Genomic DNA, 19916 nt, shown 5'->3' with positions numbered 1-19916 from the left:
GACAAGCAACTGCAATATAGTGTGATATATTTAGATAAGAAAGCATGGAATTTGGTGGGACACCATAGGAGAGACATCTCCTAGTATTAAAGCCTTCTGGAAAAGGTGGTGGGATGTCTAAGTGATAACCTTGAAGGACAAGTTAAGTGAAGATGGAGACAGGGACATCACAGGCAGTGGGAATAGCTGGAACAAAGCATGAAGGGAGGAGAGTACCATGTGTTAGTGGATCTGAAAGTATAGGCAGATAAAAAAGACAGTAGGGCTCTGAGTCTGGGTCAGCCATACTACAAGTTTTATTCTGTGGGCAATAGTGAGTCACCAGATTATTTTAAATATATGAGTGCCTTGATGAAAATTACATTTTAGGAATTGCATCAAATCTGTATATTGCTTTGGATAGTATGGTCTTTTTAACAATATTGAGTCTTCTAATCCTTGAACGTGGGATATTTTTTCCATTTGTGTCAACTGTGATTTTTTTCATCAGTGTTTTGTAGTTCTCCTTGTAGAGATCTCTCACCTCCTTAATTAAATATTCTTAGGTATTTTGGGGGGCTGTTGTAAATAAAATGAACCTAACTGCATTCAATGGATGATTGGATAAAAAAGATACATACACATCATGGGATACTAAACAGCCATAAAAATTATGAAATCATGTCTTTTCAGCAACAGGAGTGGGGTTGGAGGCCATTATACTAAGTGAAATAACCCAGAAACAGAAAGCAAATACCACATACTCTCACCTATAAGGGAGAGCTAAGCAGTGGGTAAACATGAACATACAGAGAGACATGATAGACATTGGGGCCTTCGAAAGGAGGGAGAGTGAGAGGGGGCTGAGGGTTGAAGACTACCCGTTTGGTACCACGTTGACTGTTCTGGTGACGGGCCCACTAGAGCCCAAACCTCATAGTTGTACAATATATCCATGTAGCAAATCTGCACATACACCCCTTGAATCTATTTGATAAATTGCATTTTAGAGCACTTTTATTACAAATGGATAATCACTTGGAGAGAGCAAGTACTTGCTTAATTTCTTCCCATAAAGGATAGCCTTCACTTTGACTACAAATGAATAATAGAGAGGGCAAATGCCTGCTTAATTTCTCCCCATAAAGGGTAGCCTTCAACTAGAATATTTGGGAAGGAGAGAAAAGGGTTATCTGATGACCACTTTTCAGCAATGAACTGGGTGGCTGCTTCTCTCTCTGAATTGGAAATTTCTTCCACCACTCTTCATTCTGTTCCACTCAAGGCCCACAGCTGGATGTTACTGCACAATTATGCCATACTAGTTTGATTCACAAGAGTCTTGATGTTGTTTCCTTTAGAACACTATCCATTATTTCCTGCCATGGTACCCAATGGAGCCATTGTCTGTGACCATAAATCCTATGCCTTGACCCTTTTACGATGGCAGTGCCTAATTATGATGATAAATAATAATCATTACTATGACCCATGGAACACTTTTTACCTGTTACATTATCGCTAATGTTATAGCAGCCCTAAAGAAAAGTACTGTTTTCCCCATTTTGAGTATTTTAACCAGTATTCAAATCCTCTTCTCCTCTCACATCTACAACCTCTTAGTGATGAGGGAAGGATCAAAGCTTGTTTTTCGTTTACTTAGGGAGAAATAGAAGTTAATTTGTATTGCCTTAGGTTTTTCTCTGTAGCAAGTGTTGATTTTGATTTTATGTAAGCAGAAAAAAATGTCCACGTTTTAAGCTGAATTCTGACATTAAAATGGACTTATGATATATTAGCATATAGAAAAGGTTAAACACTACCCAGGTCATATATAATTATCCATTTCACTCTCTTCCAGTTTCACCTGTTAAACTAAAGAGTAGGATACAAATACACAAAGATATTGATTCAGATCCTAAGATTTTGCCTTGAATCAGCTTGATCTGGTTTATTGTCATTAACAACAAATGCATAGGGTGAAAGCTGAAATCTTCTTGTTCTATCAGAATAAAAGTGAGGGGCGATTTGCTCTGCCCACCTAAGAACAACCAGGGCTTGCTTGTTAATGGGACCTGAATTGGTTGTGACAGGAGGCCATGAACCTCTTTAAGAGGTTGAAGCTGAAAAGGACCTCAGGGATCCCTAAGGCTGATCTCCTCATTTTACAGAGAAGGTCCAGAGAAGTAAACTAACTTTTGTTAAGATCATGTAGTAGAATAGTCGTAGAGCTAAGCTATCTTCATAACAGACTCAGGAACATAATCTAACTTCTTAGAAACCACCAGCAGACTTCTGGGAAGAAAAGCATCATTACACTTCATACTAACATATGGTTTCAGCGTTTGTATAGGCATTTATAGAGTTTATCATCGTAGTTATAAAATGTTCGGTGAGGTCTGTTCAATGTCAACATGATGGGAATCTGCTACAGTACATACATAATGGAATAGTTCAATGTAATCTTCTCATTTTTTAATACTGTGCTCATCAAAGATTGTCAGCTCCTTGAAAGGTAATTCTGTACACAAATTAGAGATTGGAAGATGACCTTCATTCGCTGAATTGTGTTACAGATTTTTATGCTATTGAATAAAATCATTTTCATTGTTACTAGGTATATAAAATTTGCTATGGTTCTTGTAGTGTTCTTAGTGTTATAATTGAAAGCTATTTCTTGAGGTCCATGTTTGACAAATTTCTCAATTTCTGGCACATTTCAGATTCTTCTGATTTTATCACTATTTACAGATTGCTTAATCATACTCTAGTTTATATTAATATATAGAATGTGCCAATGCTAGATATTTTTATGAGACTAAAAATTCTGTCAATTTTCTTTTGGCAACTATAAAATCTGATTCAAGAAGTAATGTTTGCCTTGAATGAGTTATCCAAATAATTAAATTTTTCCAATTAACTAAATATTGCTGTCTCTTCTGTGTAGTTTGATAGACCCCCATCAAAAAACATAGAACAGTGGCTCAGTAGTTCACAAATATAGAAGAGGCTTATTGTACTGTTCATCTATATTAAGAAAAGCATCTAAGGCTTTTCTTAATATAATTACAAAAATGGCTCAATGCACACATGCTCAGTAAAATTTAATTCACAGCTCTGCCAAATTCATAGCATAATGAAGTATTTAATTGTGATATTTTTATATTTTTCATAAGTTGTAAACTACTCTTGGGCCATTAAAAGCACCCAGGTATCAAAACTCGTCAGAAAAGTTATCTCTGACTGGGTCTTAAAATAACCCCCCTTTAAGAGCAATATCTATTATTCTCTGTTTTACCTTCTGAGTGAAAGGGAAAAGAGACAGAGATCAAAAGTCCTACATATGTGATTTAATATTTGTTTTTATCTCTCATCTCCTCTTTAGCTTTCTCCATCGTAGTTATGTTGTAACTTGTTGACCTAGAATGTGGTATCCAGAACATTTTCTGATGTCCTCATCAAATGCAATCCTTTTTTATGCTGAGTCTGAGCGCTCTCTGTAATCTCTCAGGTTTGGTAAGAAGACACAAAACCATTCATAGCCTACAATGGAGTATCTCAATTTGGGTGGAGACTGTTTTTATATCAGGCTGTTGAGCTTACAGCACAAAGCTAGCGAAATGAAAGAACCTTTTAAGTCATCCTGCTGTATTGAGAGAGCGTTGTTAGCATAAAAGATGGAAAAGTCGCTTTAATTTTTTTCTTTTTTTAATTACACTTCAAGTTCTAGGGTATATGTGCACAACATGCAGGTTTGTTACATATGTATACATGTGCCATGTTGGTGTGCTGCACCCTTAACTCGTCATTTACATTAGGTATATCTCCTAATGTTATCCCTCCCCCCTCCCCCTACCCCACGACAGACCCTGGTGTGTGATGTTCCCCTTCCTTTGTCCAAGTGGTCTCATTGTTCACTTCCCACCTATAAGTGAGAACATGTGGTGTTTGGTTTTCTGTCCTTGTGATAGTTTGCTCAGAATGATGGTTTCCAGCTGCATCCATGTCCTACAAAGGACATGAACTCATCGTTTTTTATGGCTGCATAGTATTCCATGGTGTATATGTGCCACATTTTCTTAATCCAGTCTATCATTGATGGACATTTGGGTTGGTTCCAAGTCTTTGCTATTGTGAGTAGTGCTGCAGTAAACATACGTGTGCATGTGTCTTTACAGCAGCATGATTTATACTCCTTTGGGTGTATACTCAGTAATGGGATGGCTGGGTCAAATGGTATTTCTAGTTCTAGATCCTTGAGGAATCTCCACACTGTCTTCCACAATGGTTGAACTAGTTGACACTCCCATGAACAGTATAAAAGTGTTCCTATGTCTCCACATCCTCTCCAGCACCTATTGTTTCCTGACTTTTTAATGATTGCCATTCTAACTAGTGTGAGATGGTATCTCATTGTGGTTTTAATTTGTGTTTTTCTCATGGCCAGTGATACTGAGCATTTTTTCATGTGTCTGTTGGCTGCATAAATGTCTTCTTTTGAGAAGTGTCTGTTCATATGCTTTGCCCACTTTCTGAAGAGGTTGTTTTTTTCTTGTAAATTTGTTTGAGTTCTTTGTAGATTCTGGATATTAGCCCTTTGTCAGAGGAGTAGATTGCAAAAATTTTCTCCCATTCTGTAGGTTGCCTGTTCACTCTGATGGTAGTTTCTTTTGCCGTGCAGAAGTTCTTTAGTAGATCCCATTTGTCAATTTTGGCTTTTGTTGCCATTGCTTTTGGAGTTTTAGACATGAAGTACTTGCCCATGCCTATGTCTTGAATGGTACTGCCTAGGTTTTCTTCTAGGGTTTTTATGGTTTTAGGTCTAACATTTCAGTCTTCAGTCCATCTTGAATTAATTTTTGTATAAGGTGTAAGGAAGGGATCCAGTTTAAGCTTTCTCCATATGGCTAGCCAGTTTTCCTAGCACCATTTATTAAATAGGGAATCCTTTCCCAATTTCTTGTTTGTGTCAGGTTTGTCAAAGATCAGATGGTTGTAGATATATGGTATTATTTCTAAGGGCTCTGTTCTGTTCCATTGGTCTATATCACTGTTTTTGCACCAGTACCATGCTGTTTTGGTTACTGTAGCCTTGTAGTATAGTTTGAAGTCAGATAGCAAGATGCCTCCAGCTTTGTTCTTTTGCCTTAGGATTGACTTGGCAATGTGGGGTCTTTTTTGGTTCCATATGAACTTTAAAGTAGTTTTTTCCAATTCTGTGAAGAAAGTCATTGGTAGCTTGATGGGGATGGCATTGAATCTATAAATTAATTCGGGTGGTATGGCCATTTTCACGATACTGAATCTTCCTACCCATGAGCATGGAATGTTCTTCCATTTGTTTATGTCCTTTTATTTCGTTGAGCAGTGATTTGTAATTCTTCTTGAAGAGGTCCTTCACATCCCTTGTAAGTTGGATTCCTAGGTATTTTATTCTCTTTGAAGCAATTGTGAATGGAAGTTCATTCATGATTTGGCTCTCTGTTTGTCTGTTATTGGTATATAAGAATGCATGTGATTTTTGCACGTTGATTTTGTATCCTGAGACTTTGCTGAAGTTGCTTATCAGCTTAAGGAGATTTTGGGCTGAGATGATGGGGTTTTCTAAATATACAATCATGTCATCTGCAAACAGGGACAATTTGACTTCCTGTTTTCCTAATTGAATACCCTTTATTTCTTTCTCCTGCCTGATTGCCCTGGCCAGAACTTCCAACACTATGTTGAATACGAGTGGTGAGAGAGGGCATCCATGTCTTGTGCCAGTTTTCAAAAGGAATGCTTCCAATTTTTGCCCATTCAGTATGATACTGGCTGTGGGTTTGTCATAAATAGCTCTAATTATTTTGAGATACGTTCCATCAGTACCTAGTTTATTGAGAGTTTTTATCATGAAGGGCTGTTGAATTTTGTCAAAGGCCTTTTCTGCATCTATTGAGATAATCATGTGGTTTCTGTCTTTGGTTCTGTTTATATGCTGGATTACATTTATTGATTTGCATATGTTGAACCAGCCTTGCATCCCAGGGATGCAGCCCACTTGATCATGGTGGATAAGCTTTTTGGTGTGCTTTCGATTTGCCAGTATTTTATTGAGGATTTTGGCATCCATGTTCATCAGGAATATTGGTCTAAAATTCTCTTTTTTTGTTGTGTCTCTGCCAGGTTTTGGTATCAGGATGATGCTGGCCTCATAAAATTAGTTAGGGAGGATTCCCTCTTTTTCTGTTGATTGGAATAGTTTCGGAAGGAATGGTACCATCTCCTCCTTGTACTTCTGGTAGAGTTCGGCTGTGCATCCGTCTGGTCCTGGACTTTTTTTGGTTGGTAGGCTATTAAATTATTGCCTCAATTTCAGAGCCTGTTATTGGTCTATTCAGGGATTCAACTTCTTCCTGGTTTAGTCTTGGGAGGGTGGATGTGTCCAAGAATGTATCAATTTCTTCTAGATTTTCTAGTTTATTTACGTAGAGGTGTTTATAGTATTCTGATGGTAGTTTGTATTTCTGTGGGATCCGTGGTGATATCCCCTTTATCATTTTTATTGCATCTATTTGATTCTTCTCTCTTTTCTTCTTTATTAGTCTTGCTGGTGGTCTATCAATTTTGTTGATCTTTTCAAAAAAACAGCTCCTGGATTCACTGATTTTTTTGAAGGGTATTTTATGTGTCTATCTCCTTCAGTTCTGCTCTGATCTTAGTTATTTCTTGCCTTCTGCTAGCTTTTGAATGTGTTTGCTCTTGCTTCTTTAGTTTTTTTAATTGTGACATTAGGGTGTTGAGTTTCGATCTTTCCTGCTTTTCCTTGTGGACATTTAGTGCTATAAATTTCCCTCTACACACTGCTTTAAATGTGTCCCAGAGATTCTGGTACGTTGTATCTTTGTTCTTATTGGTTTCAAAGAACATCTTTATTTCTGCCTTCATTTCGTTATTTACCCAGTAGTCACTCAGGAGCACGTTGTTCAGTTTTCATGTAGTTGAGCAGTGTTGAGTGACTTTCTTAATCCTGAGTTCTAGTTTGATTGCGCTGTGGTCTGAGAGACAGTTTGTTGTGATTTCTGTTCTTTTACATTTGCTGAGGAGTGTTTTACTTCCAACTATGTGGTCAATTTTGGACTAAGTGCGATGTGGTGCTGAGAAGAATGTATATTCTGTTGATTTGGGGTGGAGAGTTCTGTAGATGTCTATTCGGTCTACTTGATGCAGAGCTGAGTTCAATTCCTGGATATCCTTGTTAACTTTCTGTCTCGTTGATCTGTCTAATGTTGACAGTGGGGTGTTAAAGTCTCCCATTATTTATTGTGTGGGAATCTAAGTCTCTTTGTAGGTCTCTAAGGACTTGCTTTATGCATCTGGGTGCTCCTGTATTGGGTGCATATATATTTAGGATATTTAGCTCTTCTTGTTGAATTGATCCCTTTACCCTTATGTAGTGGCCTTCTTTGTCTCTTTTGATCTTTGTTGGTTTAAAGTCTATTTTATCAGAGACTAGGATTGCAACCCCTGCCTTTTTGTTTTCCATTTCCTTGGTAGATCTTCCTTCATCCCTTTACTTTGAGCCTATCTGTGTCTCTGCACGTGAGATGGGTCTCTTGAATACAGCACACTGATGGGTCTTGACTCTTTATCCAGTTTGCCAGTCTGTGTCTTTTAATTGGAGCATTTAGCCCATTTACATTTAACGTTAATATTGTTATGTGTGAATTTGATTCTGTCATTATGTTAGCTGGTGATTTTACTCGTTAGTTGATGCAATTTCTTCCTATCATTGATGGTCCTTACAGTTTGGCATGTTTTTGCAGTGGCTGGTACTGGTTGTTCTTTTCCATGTTTAGTGCTTCCTTCAGGAGCTCTTGTAGGGCAGGCCTGGTGGTGACAAAATCTCTAAGCATTTGCTTGTCTGTAAAGGATTTTATTTCTCCTTCACTTATGAAGCTTAGTTTGGCTGGATATGAAATTCTGGGTTGAAAATTCTTTTCTTTAAGAATGTTGAATATTGGCCGCCACTCTCTTCTGGCTTGTAGAGTTTCTGCTGAGAGATCCGCTGTTAGTCTGATGGGCTTCCCTTTGTGGGTAACCTGACCTTTCTCTCTGGCTGCCCTTAACATTTTTTCCTTCATTTCAACTTGGTGAATCTGACAATTTTGTGTCTTGGAGTTGCTCTTCTTGAGCAGTATCTTTGTGGCATTCTCTGTATTTTCTGAATTTGAATGTTGGCCTGCCTTGCTAGGTTGGAGAAGTTATCCTGGATAATATCCTGCAGAGTGTTTCCAGCTTGGTTCCATTCTCCCTGTCAGTTTCAGGTACACCAATCAGACATAGATTTGGTCTTTTCACATCGTCTCATATTTGTTGGAGACTTTGTTCATTTCTTTTTACTCTTTTTTCTCTAAACTTCTCTTCTTGCTTCATTTCATTCATTTGATCTTCAGTCACTGATACCCTTTCTTCCAGTTGATCGAATTGGTTACTGAAGCTTGTGCATTTGTCACGTAGTTCTCTTGCCATGGTTTTCAGCTCCATCAGGTCAGTTAAGGACTTCTCTACACTGGTTATTCTAGTTAGCCATTCGTCTAATCTTTTTTTCAAGGTTTTTAGCCGCTTTGTGATGAGCTTGAACTTCCTCCTTTAGCTCGGAGAAGTTGGATCATCTGAAGCCTTCTTCTCTCAACTCATCAAAGCCAGTCTCTGTCCAGCTTTATTCCATTGCTGGCGAGGAGCTGCATTCCTTTGGAGGGGGAGAGGTGCTCTGATTTTTAGAATTTTCAGCTTTTCTGCTCTGTTTTTCCTCCATCTTTGTAGGTTTATCTACCTTTGGTCTTTGATGATGGGGATGTATAGATGGGGTTTCGGTGTGGATGTCCTTTCTGTTTGTTAGTTTTCCTTCTAACAGTCAGGACCCTCAGCTACAGGTCTGTTTGAGTTTGCTGGAGGTCTATTCCAGACCCTGTTTGCCTGGGTATTAGCAGTGGAGGCTGCAGAACAGCGAATATTGCTGAACAGCAAATGTTGCTGCTTGATCATTCCTCTGGAAGCTTCGTCTCAGAAAGGTACCTGGCCATGTGAGGTGTCAGTCTGCCCCTACTGGGGGGTGCCTCCAAGTTAGGCTACTCGGAGGTCAGGGACCAACTTGAGGAGGAAGTCTGTCCATTCTCAGATCTCAAACTCTGTGCAGGGAGAACCACTACTCTCTTCAAAGCTGTCAGAGATATTTAAGTCTGCAGGTTTCTGCTGCGTTTTGTTTGGCTATGCCCTGACCCCCGAGGTGGAGTCTACAAAGGCAGGCAGGCTTCCTTGAGCTGCAGTGGGCTTCACCCAGTTCGAGCTTCCTGGCCACTTTGTTTACCTACTGAAGCCTCAACAATGGCAGTCCCCCGACCTCGCTGCTGCCTGGAAGTTCGATCTCAGACTGCTGTGTTAGCAAAGAACGAGGCTCCAAGGGCATGGGACTCTCTGAGCCAGATGCCGGATATAATCTCCTGCTGTGCCGTTTGCTAAGACCATTGGAAAAGTGCAGTTTTAGGGTGGGAGTTACCCGATTTCCAGGTACCATCTGTCACAACTTCCCTTGGGTAGGAAAGGGAATTCCCTGACCCCTTGTGCTTCCTGGGTGAGGCGATGCCTTGCCCTGCTTTGGCTCATGCTCGGTGGGCTACACCCACTGTCCTGTTCCCACTGTCTAACAAGCTCCAGTGAGATGAACCCGGTACCTCAATTAGAAATGCAGAAATCACCCGTGTTCTGCGTTGCTCACATTGGGAGCTGTAGACTCGAGCTGTTCCTATTCAGCCATCGTGGAACCGCCCCTCTTTAATTTTTTTCTAGGCAGAGAAGAGTACTCATTATGTACCATCTGAGGTATAGATGAGAGGGAGAGTTAACACTCTGTCTCCCGTTTGAGTTGGCTCTGCCTAGATGAAAGCTGAGAGAGGCACTCAGTCCTGGGCTCATCTATTCCAGGGAATGTTTCTCTGTAGTGTTCTCATTATAACTTTCTAACAAGTTTCCATGTGCTCTGTGTTCATATTCACAAAAGAGTTGTCATTGGGGTTTTTTCTTTTCATTTATTTTTACCCCATTTATGATCCTTCTTGACATTATACTCTAATTCTGTGATTTGTGATTATCCATCTAAATCCAATACCTTCCTCACAAGAGCCATGAATATGTTTTTATGGGGAAAGAACTTGAAGTCTGAAGACCCAGATCCAAGTCCAGGAGCCTCAACTTAATCAGTGGTACCACATTAGACTTAACTTATCTGTGCCATATTTTTCTGTTTATAAAATGCTGATAATGATAGTTGCTTCATTTTTTTTCATAGAGTTTTGAGTGTAAAATGAGAGAAAGATGTGAAAATTATAAGGCTTTACAGAAATTGATATCTTGTTTTCATTCTTTTTTAAACCATTGTAAAGTTTTAAAAATACAAATCAGATTCTCCTACACTATATACTCCTTTCAGGAAAACTAGTAGAGTTATTAGACAAAAAAATAACAATAAATAAAAATGAAGTCAGACAAATGTAAAGCAACCGTAGGGCATCATAATACACATGGACTCCCCTTTATCCTCCTGGTCTTGCTACCCAGAGTGTGATCTATGGATCAGAAGCATGAGCCTCATCTGGGAGCGTGTAGAAGTGCAGACTCTCTGGTCGTATCCTAGACCTGTTGATTCAGAACATGCATTTTCACAAGATCTCCAGGTGCTTAGTGTGTACATTGAAATTTGAGAAGCACCATATAGTATCTCATGTAGCACTGGTAGCATTCAAGATGATTCTATGCAGTAAACAAGCAAACTTTTTTTAAATTTTAATTACTTGGTTTGAAGAATATTAGAAGAACATATTACCAACCCATGAAACCTGTTATTTCATAGATTTTCCTTGTGGTAAGGCGAACAGGTGAGTTAAATTAACACAGATTATTAAGTAAATGATAGAGCAGATGATTCTTGGAAATGGCAAAAATTATGAAGGTGGCTTTTGTAAGTGGTCTTAGGATAACCCTGATCTAGAAGCTCAGTGGGATTCATAGCAGGGTCTTAGTAGCTGTGAATGACTTCTGGGGTGCCGTTAGCCCTAGCTGAAGGTGCCCCCAGAAGGCTTAGCTCTTGTGTTTGTCATGTACCCCAGGTCAGACTAGGGTTGTCATCTTTCATCATCCACTGAAAATGCAAATAGCTTACAAGGTCTAGGGCCCTTTATTTTATTTTAGTTCTGGATTCCATGTGTGAGATGTACAGGTTTGTTACATAGGTAAACATGTGTCATGGTGGTTTGCTGCACCTACCAACCCATCACCTAGGTATTAAGCCCAGCATGCCTTAACTGTTTATCCTGATGTTCTGCCTTGCTCTGCTCCTCCCCAGAAAGGTGCCAGTGTGTGTTGTTCCCTTCCCTGTGTAGATGTGTGTTCAGCTCCCCCTAATAAATGAAAACATGTAATGTTTGGTTTTCTGTTCCTGTGTTAGTTTGCTGAGGATAATGGCTTACAGCTCCATCCATTGTCCCTGCAAAGGACATGATTCCATTCCTTTTATGGCTGCATAGTATTTCATGATATATGTATTTATATATATATGTGTATGTATATATATGTGTGTGTGTGTGTGTATATATATGTGTGTGTGTGTGTGTGTGTACATTCTCTTTGTCCAATGGGTCATTGATGGGGATTTCAGTTGATTCCACGTTTTTGCTATTGTGAATTGTGCTGCAGTGAACATACACATGCATGTATCCTCATAACAGAATGATTTATATTGCTTTAGGTATATATTCAGTAATGGGATTGCTGGGTAAAAGGGTATTTCTGGTTCTAGGTCTTTGAGGAATTGCCACACTGTTTTCCACAATGATTGAACTAACTTACATTCCCACCAACAGTGGGCTATTAGCCCTTTGTCAGATGAGTAGATTGCAAACATTTTCTCCTATTCTGTAGGTTGCCTCTTTACTCTGATGGTACTTTCTTTTGCTGTGCAGAAGTTCTTTAGTTTAATTAGATCCCATTTGTCAATTTTGGCTTTTGTTGCCATTGGTTTTGGTGTTTTAGACCTGAAGTCCTTCCCCATGCCTATGTCCTGAATGGTATGGCCTAGGTTTTCTTCTAGGGTTTTTATCATTTTAGATCTCACATTTGATTCTTTACTCCATCTTGAATTAATTTTGTGTAAGGTGTAAGGAAGGAAGTGATCCAGTTTTAGTTTTCTCCATATAGCTAGCCAGTTTTCCCAGCATTTATTTATTAAATAGGGAATCCTTTTCCCATTGTTTGTTTTTTATCAGGTTTGTCAAAGATCAGATGGTTGTAGATATGTGGTCTTATTTCTCATTTCTCTATTCTTTTCCATTGGTCTATGTGTCTGTTTTTGTCCAAGTACCATGCTGTTTTGGTTACTGTAGCCTTGTAGTATAGTTTGAAGTCAGGTAGCAAGATGCCTCTAGCTTTGCTCTTTTTGCTTAGGATTGTCTTGGCTATACGGGCTCTTTCAGTTCCATATGAAATTTAAAGTCATTTTTTAAAATTCTGTTAAGAATGTCAGTGGTAGTTTAATGAGAATAGCACTGAATTTATAAATTACTTTGGGCATTATGGCAATTTTCATGATGTTGATTCTTCCTATCCATGAGCATGGAATGCTTTTCCATTTTGTATCCTCTCTGATTTCTCTGATTAGTGGTTTGTAGTTGTCCTTGAAGAAGTCCTCCATTTCCTTTTATTAGCAGTATTCTTAGGTACTTTATTCTCTTTGTAGCAATTGTGAATGGGAGTTTGTTCATGATTTAGCTTTCTGCTTGTCTATTGTTGGTGTATAGGAATGGCTGTGATTTTTGCACATTGATTTTGTATCCTGAGACTTAGTTGAAGTTGCTTATCAGCTTGAGAAGATTTTGTGCTGAGACAATGGGGTTTTCTAGATATAGCACCATGTCATCTGCAAACAGAGACAGTTTTACGTCCTCTCTATTTGAATACGCTTTCTTTCTTTCTCTTGCCTGAGAAAGAACTGGCCAGAACTTCCAATACTGTGTTGAATAGGAGTGGTTAGACAGGGCATCCTTGTCTTGTGCTAGTTTTCAAGGGGAATGCTTCCAGCTTTTGCCTGTTCAGTATGATATTGGCTGTGAGTTTGTCATAAATGACTCATTATTTTGAGGTATGTTCCATCGATACCTGTAGTTTATTGAGAGTTTTTAACATGAAGAAATGTTGGATTTTATTGAAAGCAGGCTCCTTTTTTTGTCCCTTCAACTCTTCCCAAAAGAGTTTTGGGAAGAGTTCAAGCACAAAAATAGCCTTTATTTTTAAATTTACTACTTAGACTAACTGTAGGGGCTAGAAGATTCTGTCTCTTTCCCTGTGGTAGCCTATAGCTGAATGTTTATAAAATATGTGAACAGTTTATCCAAGAGACTTCTAATTCCTCATAACTCAGTTTCTCTTGAGACACAGTTATGGAGTCAATTCCTCATGAGGTCAGATTTTTAAGATTTTTGTCTGCATTTTCTTCCCTTTTACTTTTTTCAGTAACTTGTGACATTATATAAGTAAAACAACTAAATTTTAAAGCATCTAGAATGTGTAGGGGGAAATGGTTTATGAATTGCCATGCCGTGCTTGTTTAGTTGCCTTGTGAGTTTTTTTCTGAACTATTCCAGGTTCCTACACGTGCTGCTAAAGTAAACACCTGTGCTCTTCTGTTCATGTTCCCATTTTTTTCCTCAGTCCCATTTGCACTCTACCTTGACATTACTCTGATTCTGTGGTTTGTGACTATCCACTAAAACCCATCACCTTAACCAACTTAGAAAGTTCAGTTGCAGAAGATTTTCTTGCAAATGAAACTCTAGCTTATTGATCAGTGGTGTGGCTCCTCATGAAAAACCTTTTCAGAGACTTTACAAATTGAAAAAGCATGGAAACTTGTACTCTTGTAAAGAATGATATCCAGAAGATTCTTCAATTGTCTACATACAAAGGTAAATAGTTAATTTGATGTTTAAAGTATTACTCAGACTTCATATTGTCATCCTATGGACAGTTGCAACATCTTCGCTATTTTTTGTTGTAATAGATATTTTAAAATAATTTCATACAGTTGCAGAATCCAGCCTACTTCTGAATTTCTTCCATTTAAAATAATATACATAAAACAAAGTCAAGAGATAAGTAGTAGATTGGGGAAAAATCTTCACAATATTATGACAGAGGCCTAATTTCCTTAATATCCATAGAGCTCTTCAAATGGCTAAGAATAACCCAATGGAAAAATAGCAAAGAATATAAGCATGAAAGGATGTTCACTCTCATATATCATTAAACATAAATCAAAACAAGTTGCGGTTTTCCAGCTGTCAGATTAGCTGAAATGAAAATGTTGGAAAAACCTCAGCATTAAAGAGTAGGAAGAATAGCATGTTGTTGCAATTATGAATTGTTAAAATTTTCTGAAGGGTGATTTGGCAATATTTATGAAAATGTGAAATGTACTTACACTTTGATCAAGAAATTCCACAGATATGAAAAGATACATATGTAATGATAGTCTTTGCAGCATTATTTATAATATCCTAAACTGAAAGTGACTTCTGTGTCCCTTAGGAGGATTTACAGTAGTAACATCGTTTATTGAGCCGATGGAATAACCTGCAGCCACTAAAAAGATGTCCTAGCTTTACAGGAAAAAAAGGGGGGAAAAACAAAATATAAAAGACTGACTAATATGATCCCATTTGTATATAAAAAACAGGAGGATAAAAGGATCCTATAAATACTTGTATGTGAATAAAAGTTCTTGAAAAGAGGAAACAGATAGTTAATTATGGAAAGAGGGGGTAGAGAGATCAGAGATCCAGAGGATAGAGAGTGACATGGGAGAGTGAGAGAGAGAGAGAGACCAAGACTTTAATTATTTAAAAAATAAATAATTTTGAATTTGTCAGAACAATTTTGTATGATAAATGTGATTTAGATGTGTTGAGAGACTGATAAACAATCTGATTCATATCAATTCTCTTTTCCCAACCCACACAGTCCTCCTGTCCCCACCTTCATTTCCACCCCTAGTAGTTATGCTTTCATGAATATTAGCTGAGTGTTTTTACTTCCCTTGGGGGACTGCTTTTGAGAGAGAAAACAAGTATCTGTGAAGTGGCCAAAGGGCCGGCAATGGAGGGAAAAATAAAAACTTTGCTCAGTACTGAAAATGAAAAGCTATCTGCTAAAAATGAGCCATTCTTTGGTAATTTTAATTAACCATTTAAAATAATTCAGATAAAAGCAGTGACATTTTCCTAAAGAAGAATTTGGTTTGGACTTCCTATCTAATTATTTCAGTTGCCTATTACTCCTGTAAGGAAAATAAGGTTATTAAGCTTTTCTCAAGCTCTTTTTCTTTTAGCCCCTACGACATTCTCATTTCTATGTCTAGTTTGGGGGCAGATGCTTTGGATTATTGATGGAGGTCTTTTTAGAAATGGACTTTTACCTTCTTTAAATAGCCCTGGACATGCGTATATCTCACCACTACCCAGGAAGTACATTTTGACACCTGGATTGAGTTATGAAATTTATCTTTTACTCCTCACTTTTTCCAGTTGCCCTGCATTTTAAATTTGCCCAATAGCATTTTACTTAGTTTATTTTAATACTTCAGAAAGTTATTTAAAGGTTTGTTGACTCAGTTTTTAAATCAAACAACTGTTCTACATGTTATTTTAATACTTGACATAAAATTCATTTTTTACATATTTTTCAGCTCTCCCCTCTGCCACCCTGAGGACTTCTAGTATCATAAATTTGTCCTTCATTTTGCCTTAGAGATCCTTTCCTCGGTACTGCGTTTGGGTGTCTGAGAGAGATATTCAGAGATACCCTGTGCCCAGTGTTAGGTTTCTACAAGCTTTCATGCACAGCTGAGTAGGACGTTTTTCAACTTCATTTCTGTTTTTGTTTTGTTTTGTTTTGTTTTTGCAGACACCAAACTTCTCCCTCTGCAATTTTTTTTTCCTGATCTAAACTTTCTGGGAGTGATCAAGCATTTTTCTTTCAGATGGAGACTATTTTACCTTTACAAGACATGAACCCATTGGAGTGTGTGGACAGATCATCCCAGTGAGTGTATCTCCTCGCACCTCGTATTTATTTTCATTTGACCCAGTTCTCTTAAAGACACATAAAACGTGGTCCTCAGCGATGTGTGTTTTCCATTACTGGGGGAAAAAAAAACTGAGCTCATGTTGTTGACATATCTTTAACAGCCTCCCTGCAAATGCTTATTTGAACAGGTTAATAGGGTTTCAGCTCTGTTACCAGGAGTTGAATTCTCAAGTCATGGAATTCTCATGATTAAAATAAGCAAAGCACAGTGTATTAATAACCTGCCCTTCATTATTATGTCCATTCTGCTTATGGAAAATTAATGCTTTGTTATATTTGTTTATTTTTTAGAACTGTGACTCACCGTCCTTCCAAGCATATTATTTTATATGAGCTTTTAATCCCATTCTTTCCCACTGTTTCTTTCCATAAGAATCTAGATAGAAGATGCTACAGAAGACACAGCAGTACAGTTAACGTCACAGTCATAATTGAAACCATGCCGAGCTGCTGTGTGTCTTGTAAAGAGAAATAGATGTAGTGCTTAGTGTTTGGATTGGAACATTAAACATTGTGCTTTTGTTCCTCTCTCTCATACACAACCTTTGTACAACACAAAACGTGACCAAAGATTCTAACAGTACTAGCTAATAGTTCTGGCAGGGATTTCAAGGGGATGCTCAGAGTTTAACTCTAACTCTTATAGTATAGACAGGAAGTTTTCTGTTTTCAAAATATAGTAGTATAACTCAAGATAATCTTTGGCATTGGGAACCAAAGATGTGGGGAAGGTATAATATTTGTTTGAATAATTGATAAATCCCAGATTACTGTGAAATTTATTAGAGAATGCAAAGGTAAAATGCGAGGTTTGGGTTAAATTCTTTAGCTCCTAAAGGCCCTAGGGAAATTCCACTTGGATCAGCTCTGGGACGAGGTCTGTCACCTTCCTCGTAGGATTCAAACTTCCCTTTCTTGCCCTTGCCCACACTCTCAACGCTGCAGCTTCACTGACAGGACAAGAGTTGCTTGTCAGCCAGCTCTGGCTCAATTACTGCACTTCAAGATTTATACACTGTAGATGGAATTAAAACATTACTGTGGACTCCCAAGTTTATAAACAACTAAGGGGAAAAGAAATTGGGTGTTTGGTGAAGGCAAGACACTTGTATATTTTTGCAAGCTTGCCAGAGCCAGTGAGAAGCCTTCAAGGATGGCAGCTGAGATGCTTCAGGCAGAAACACATTGTGGTCAAGGGCTGAAGCCAGGGGATGTGGATTTCTGTTTTCTTTCTTAATGAAATTATCAATGACACCTGATAGTACTGAGGTTCATGCCTGATCTTGTGACAATACAAGCTTAATATCCTTTTAAAATCAGTTTAAAACATTTTAGACCCCAACCTCATCTACTCATGTAAATGTACTGTAGTCTCCAATAGCTTCTTTTACAGTGGAAAACAAATGAAAATGTTTGCATACTCATAAGTATATGCACTTTATTTTTTGTAATCATGTATGTTTGTGACAATGCGTGTATCTAAAGAAAAAGTGCTACCTTGAAATACACATTGACTTAACTATAACTCATAGTTAGAATTTTCTTTTCTAGTTCTTCCATGTTGAAGAGCTTTCCATACCAGTGTGAAAATTCTGATGTAAAAATCTCAGATGCAGGAAAAAGTTTTCATACACGAGAACTTATTGGAACCAAAGCCTAATTTAAAAATACATGAAAACAACAGTGACAAAAAAAAAAAACAAAACAAATAACAAAACTCCCTTTTCACCGTGGGATTTCTTTTGGTGGGTAGTTGAAATACAGTAATTGGTTGGTCAGAGAGAAAAGGAGAGATTTCCAAGGTCAGTGCTATTCTATTCTTAATGAAGTAATTGAAAATCCAAACATCTATACTTTGTAGTGGTCAAGATTTATGTTGAGGACTAGTCTGAGAAGTATGAGAAGTCACAGCTTGAAAACAAAGTAGTGGAGGAATATTTTTCCATCTATCAACTTTGAGTTTTTTCCTTTTCAGTGGAACTTCCCCCTGCTGATGTTTGCCTGGAAAATTGCTCCAGCCTTGTGCTGTGGCAATACAGTAGTTATTAAGCCAGCAGAGCAAACACCACTCAGTGCACTCTACATGGGAGCCCTCATCAAGGAGGTAAGAGAAACGGACTTCAGGAGTGCTTCTGACTCCCCTTACAGCTGGAGCCTACTAGAGCATATCTCATTTAACATGAATGCATCAGCTTTCATCAGCCACATTTCCTCCTGTTCTGTTTTCTTAGGCTGGCTTTCCTCCTGGGGTCGTCAATATTTTGCCAGGATACGGGCCAACAGCTGGGGCAGCAATAGCTTCTCACATTGGCATAGACAAGATTGCGTTCACAGGGTCTACTGAGGTAGGTATCTGAAAAACCAGGGATTAAAGAACAGTCTTGCGAATGAGTTGAGGGGTTACAAAAACAGTAAAATTAGTACCCATAGGCTAGACACCAAAAGGGCAGTGAGTACCCAAGCCCACAGAGGATAACATCGGTGTCATAGAACACTGGTGGAAGTGAAAGCAAAGGCACACAGGGACCATTTGACTCCACAGATCTCTTGAGCATTTTTGTGATACCGTCTGTGTAAGAACTATTCCAGAATCTGAGGTTCTAGCCTCTTTGTTGAGTCAAGAACAGCAGTGGCAGAAGCAAGTTAAGAAGCTGGAAGTCTAAACTAGTCTCTGGTAAGGATAAGAATGGAGACACAAGCTTTCCCTACTCATTGTTTGGACAGATCCTGTAAGTACAATTGGAACTCACTATGCCCCATGAACCATAAGAGATGATATAGAGCAGGGTTCAGCACATTTTTTCCTGTATAGGCCCAGATAGTAAATGTAGATTTTGTAGGCAATGTGGTCTCTGCTACAACTACTCAGCTATACCATAGTATCACCAAATAGTCATAGATAATACTGAGTGTGGCTATGTGCCAATTAAAGTGTATTTATAGACATGGAAATTGGAATTTTTACATAATTCTTATGGATTACAAAATAGTAATCTTTTTATTGTTTCTAGACATTTAAACGTGCAAAAACTGCTTTTAGCTTGTAGGCCATACCAAAACAGCAGGATTAAATTTGACCCATGGACCATAGTTTACAGATCCCTGTTACAGAGTCACACGTCAGCTTAGGAAGATTTATAAATGTTACTCAAATGTCTTTGGTTCAGGTAACATATGATAAAGTCTTATTCATTGTTTCAAGTAGAACCTTACAGATGATATCATCATTGAACAAAGGATGTCTGCAGGTCTAGAGCAGTGCTGTCTAGTAGAGTGAGAGCAACATTTGTCATTTAAAATAGGCTAGTAGCCACATTAAAAAATAAGTGAAATTAATTGGAATAACTTTAATTCAGTATTTTCAAAATATTTCAACATATAATCACTATAAGCTATTAACACAATATTTTTCATTCTCTTTTTCATGTTCTTTCTTGGAAATATGGTATGTGTTTTACACGTACAGCATATCTCTTCAGACTAGCCACATTTCAAGTTCTCCATTGCCATGTGTGCTACCATATTGGGCAGCACAGATCTAGAAACGTTATATCAGTTGATACAGAGTTAATTATACTTGGTTAAACTGACTCACAGTAGTAAATTTAATAAAAGATTTATTAATAAACTTGAATATCAATTCACAGATTACTGAGTTTTGTGTTTGTCAAGAGTTAACCTTGTTTGTTTCTAAACGTAATTTTGCAGTTTAATGAAATATTTGAATCAAACAGTTTAAGGCTTTGAAAATATTTACTAAAGTC

General features: G+C 38.0%; 1 protein-coding gene across 2 annotated transcripts in view; it reads left to right on the top strand.

Moving 5' to 3' along the window:
- The window catches only part of ALDH1A2 (aldehyde dehydrogenase 1 family member A2), a 115772-nt gene that overhangs the window by 58085 nt on the left and 37771 nt on the right, over positions 1-19916 (top strand). For both annotated transcript variants that reach the window (XM_015452875.3, XM_073995889.1), the window contains exons 5-7: positions 16046-16107; positions 18128-18256; positions 18384-18497. In XM_015452875.3, coding sequence (XP_015308361.1) covers positions 16046-16107; positions 18128-18256; positions 18384-18497 — 305 coding nt within the window. The remainder of the gene's footprint in view (positions 1-16045; positions 16108-18127; positions 18257-18383; positions 18498-19916) is intronic.

This window comes from Macaca fascicularis, chromosome 7, assembly GCF_037993035.2.
Source record: "Macaca fascicularis isolate 582-1 chromosome 7, T2T-MFA8v1.1".
Classification (NCBI taxonomy): Eukaryota; Metazoa; Chordata; class Mammalia; order Primates; family Cercopithecidae; genus Macaca; species Macaca fascicularis.
Note: the sequence above shows the minus strand (reverse complement) of the source record. Positions and strands in the feature narration are given on the sequence as shown.